General features: G+C 34.8%; 1 protein-coding gene across 1 annotated transcript in view; it reads left to right on the top strand.

Moving 5' to 3' along the window:
* The window catches only part of LOC142290563 (homeobox protein Hox-D3a-like), a 7,515-nt gene that overhangs the window by 1,925 nt on the left and 590 nt on the right, over nt 1-5,000 (top strand). Inside the window, exons 2-3 of the mRNA XM_075334523.1 lie at nt 1,941-2,551; nt 4,353-5,000. The exon at nt 4,353-5,000 is cut by the window's right edge and continues 590 nt beyond it. Of these exons, the coding sequence (XP_075190638.1) occupies nt 2,113-2,551; nt 4,353-5,000 (1,087 nt within the window). The 5' untranslated portion in view covers nt 1,941-2,112. The remainder of the gene's footprint in view (nt 1-1,940; nt 2,552-4,352) is intronic.

The raw sequence follows: 5,000 nt of genomic DNA, 5'->3' as shown, positions 1-5,000 counted from the left end.
CTTAGATAGATAGACAGATAGATATATAGATAGATAGAAAGATAGAACAGGAACACAGTTGCTGTTTTTCTTGCTCCCTATCTCTCTGCTATCCTTTCATGCATTGCTAACTAGATTGTGCTGTTGGTCATTTTTGATTTGTGCCGTGAAAAGTGCTGGGGAAGTCTGGATTGTGGTGGAGAGGTAGATCCGATGATAATAACTATTGTTCACCTTTCCTGAGTCTATCCATCATGCCAGGTAGAACCTGTAGTGTTCTTACCACAAGCACTCACATGGAAACACACAAGCAGCATTAAACTTAAACTATAGTCTCCCAGATATAAGCAGTCATCTCATTACTGTTAATCATTTTTATAACTTCCTACAGCACTTCCACTACATAAATCCAGCTGTCAGGGATTTCATCTGTCATTTTACAGTTTAAACAACAATCCTGGGTTTAGCTGGTGTCCATATATTCTATAAATAATTCTCTATCTAACATGAACAGATAGATAAATAGATAGATATAGGGATAGATAGATAGATATAGGGATAGATAGATAGATAGATAGATAGATAGATAGATAGATAGATAGATAGATAGATAGATATAGGGATAGATAGATAGATAGATAGATAGATAGATAGATAGATAGATAGATAGATAGATAGATAGATAGATAGATAGATAGATAGATAGATATAGGGATAGATAGATATATAAACATATGGATAGATAGATATATGGGTAGATAGATAATAGATATATGGCTAGATAATAGCTAGATAGATATACTGTATGTGTAGATAATAGATATAGGGATAGATAGAAGATAGAGGATAGATATATCGATAGATAATAGATAGAAGGATAGATAGATAAATATATGGATTGATTGAAAGATAGATAAGAATAGATAATGGATAGATAAATAGACAGACAGATAGATTGATAGATAATGTTTAGAATGCCACAAATTCACTATTTTTCTTTAAAGAAAAGTTTGTAAAGTTTTAAAGTGTTTATCACAAACGTATTAATTATTATTATTAATAATAATAATAATAATAATCATAATCATAATTATAATTATAATAATAAATATTCCTGGATATTATTTTGTTTTAACTCACAATAAATAAAATTTGATATTTTTTTAAATTGCGTGAATTGTTTTATATATGTGCAATAGGGTTAGGATGTGACATAAATATAACTACATTTATTATTTATATTTTTCATTTATGGATTAAGGCTGAATTTCGTTAATTATCATAGACCTTTGTTTAATCCATGGATCTTTTGTTGCTAATTTTCCCGTATCTTTATCATTTGTGACTCAGAAGAGAATTATTATAAATCTTCAACAGAAAAAAAAAATCGAAAAATTAAGAAACAAATGTTTACACTGAGAGAGGTAGATATTAGAAAGATATATATATATATATATATATATATATATATATATATATATATATATATATATATATATATTTTGATGGGTTATCACAATCCCATTTTCTCCAGTAAATCTATACACTTGGATCTTCTGAAGTGCTTCCTTTGGTGGATTTTCCCTTCATTATTATAGACCTGAGATCAGCAGCTTTGGTTTGATCATGGATAGAAAGTTTGTAAAGATCCTTATGAAGAAAGTAGCTACATTTTGCGAAGTCCAGGCTTTTCCTTCTCTCACTTCTCACTTAAGTGGCAGCTTTCAGACTGAACACCCAGAAGGATGTGTGAGCCCTACCGCAGTGGATGGTGTATTAAGGAAAGCTTAGTATTATCTTCACAGCCAAGACTCTTTTGTTACAAAGAATCACTTGGAAAAAAAAAAGATCACATTTATTTAAAGTCGCCAAAACTTTAGTGTAGGTGCAGTGACGTCAGAAGGTGGATCTTAGGATTCCTTTTGGAAGTCTAATTCTTTTATTTGCTTTCTGTGTCACAGGTCTGGGGCCCTTTTCAGAACAACTGTACTGGAGGAAGGTGTGCTGTGATACCAGGATGCTGGAGCTTTATCTATAGATCAGGACTGTCCACAAGGGTCACTGCTCGGTGATCTCTGATAACCTGTCATTTTGGGCACATTTGTCATAAAAAGACTGAACTGAACAGACAAGATGCAAAAGTCACTTTACTACGATAACTCAGGGTCTTACGCAGGCTGTGGCTTCCAAGACAGTAATGCCATGAATTACCTGGGGCACCAGACTTATGCCACCGAAAACGACTATGACTCTTCCTACTGTTTGCAGCCAGGAACCACCTCCAGCTCCACCAGCAATAAAAGCGAGCACTCAATGAAGGGCATTAACTTTCATCTGTCTGATGTCTCTGAGCAAGCCCAGAAACCCAAGTCACCCAACTCAGAGTCCCCTAACCCCAAATCCACTGCCACTCAGAGCTGCCCCTCCCAGCCCAGCACTGGAAGTGAGCCTGCAGAAGTCACTGGCACCAAGAAAAGCGGCAAGAGCAACAACCCACCCAAACAGATCTTCCCCTGGATGAAAGAAACACGCCAAAACGCCAAACAGAAGAAGCCGACCCCTCCCCCAACAGGTAACACACGGGGACCCCCACCCCCAGAGCAAGACATACTGCAAATATATGAAGTGGGGTCCTATATTAAATAGGCAGACTATGTAATATCTGTAGTGTAAATGTGTTAGTTATTATTATTTTTCTTATCTATCTATAGATGCATTTCATATTTAAATCATTCCTATTCATCTATTCCTCATATCTATCTATCTATCTATCTATGTATTTATCTATTATCTATCTCTATCTATCTATCTATTATCTATCTATCTATTGTCTATCTATCTATCTATTATCTATCTATTGTCTATCTATCTATATATTATCTATCTATTATCTATCTATCTATTGTCTATCTATCTATCTATCTATCTATTATCTATCTATTATCTATCTATCTATCTATTATCTATCTATATATATTATCTATCTATTATCTATCTATCTATCTATTATCTATCTATCTATTATCTATCTACCTATTATCTATCTATCTATCTATCCATTATCTATCTATCTATCTCTCATATCTATCTATCTATCTATCTATCTATTATCTATCTCTCATATCTATCTATCTATTTATCAAAAAACTGGAAAACTCACAAATCACGGGTGCAAGGCCTTCCATGTAAATATTCTATTTCCATTTGATCTATCTATCTATCTATCTATCCTTCTATCTATCTATCTATCTATCTATTTATCCTTCTATCCATCCTACTATCTATCTATCTATCTATCTATCTATCTATCTATCTTTCTATCCATCCTTCTATCTATCTATCCTTCTATCCATCCTTCTATCTATCTATCTATCTATCTATCTATCTATCCACTATCTATCTATCCTTCTATCCATCCTACTATCAATCTATCCTTCTATCCATCCTACTATCTATCTATCATCTATTTATTATCTATCTATCTGATATCTATCTATCCTTCTATCTATCTATCTATCTATCTATCTATCCATCCTTCTATCTATCAATCATCATCTATCTATTCTATCTATCTATACTTCTATCTATCTATCTGTCTATCTATCTATCATTCTATCCATCCTTCTATCTATCCTTCTATCCATCCTACTATCCATCCTACTATTCATCCTACTATCTATCTATCTATCTATCTATCTATCTATCTATCTATCTATCTATCTATCCTTCTATCCATCCTACTATCCATCCTACTATCCATCCTACTATCTATCTATCTATCTATCTATCTTTCTATCTATCAATCCTTCTATCCATCCTTCTATCTATCTATCTATCTATCTATCCACTATCTATCAAATCAAATCAAATCAAATAAGCTTTATTGGCAGGACCAAATACAAATTAGTTTTGCCAAAGCAAGTGTACTATCTATCTATCCACTATCTATCTATCTATCTATCTATCTATTCTATCTATCTATTCTATCTATCTATCTATCTATCTATCTATCTATTCTATCTATCTATTCTATCTATCTATCTATCTATCTATCTATCTATCTATCTATCTATCTATCACAAACCTCTGAAGTTTTATCTCCTTTCTATTCTACATTGTTCATTGCCTCTAACATGATTTCATAGATTCTGTGAATATGAGAGTTGTAGCTTAGGAGAAGTTTGTGGTTGTATTTTTTCTGTTTACTTTAGCATGAATGTGGCTGATAACAGATTACAATACCTCGTATGTAAATACCTATACTATGTACAATGAAATTATATCGGTAGCTGGTTTTACTGAGAGATAAAGTAACTTTTTCGTTTGTGAATAATGAACTTTTGAAAACTTTTTTTCCCTTCTCTTTTCTGCAGAAGAAGACAGCTCGTTGGACAGCAGCTTTCTAAGCTCCGCATCTAAGAGGGCCAGGACTGCTTACACTAATTCCCAGCTGGTGGAGCTGGAGAAGGAATTCCATTTTAATCGCTATCTCTGCCGCCCGAGGAGGCTGGAAATGGCCAAATTGCTAAATTTATCGGAAAGGCAAATAAAGATCTGGTTCCAAAACAGGAGGATGAAGTACAAGAAGGACCACAAGGGGAAGGGTGGGGGAGCGTCTCCTGGAGGACAGTCTCCCAGCAGAAGCCCACCACTGATACCCTACCCCAACCCCCTCACCCTGGATGAGGACAGTGGCTATGACGTGCCCATGGATAACCAGTTCAACAAGAGTCCTGGTAATATGTATGGTTTAACAGCTTATTCTGCACCTCTGTATGACAACCCACCAGCTCAAAAAAGATATAACCAACCCCTGCTCTCTGAGTATGACAACCCTTCTCTTCATGGAGATGCAGGCTATGACACCCCTGGATTACAGGGGAGCCAGAGCTACATTGGAGGGAATTACCTTGATAATGGGTCTGGAAGCTGCTCAATGTTCAATATGCCCCATCCTTCTTCAGATAGCATTGACTACAGCTGTGCTGCACAGACCCCAAGCAAACACCATCTTGGGCCTT

The sequence above is a fragment of the Anomaloglossus baeobatrachus genome, chromosome 2 (assembly GCF_048569485.1).
Source record: "Anomaloglossus baeobatrachus isolate aAnoBae1 chromosome 2, aAnoBae1.hap1, whole genome shotgun sequence".
Lineage (NCBI taxonomy): Eukaryota > Metazoa > Chordata > Amphibia > Anura > Aromobatidae > Anomaloglossus > Anomaloglossus baeobatrachus.
Note: the sequence above shows the minus strand (reverse complement) of the source record. Positions and strands in the feature narration are given on the sequence as shown.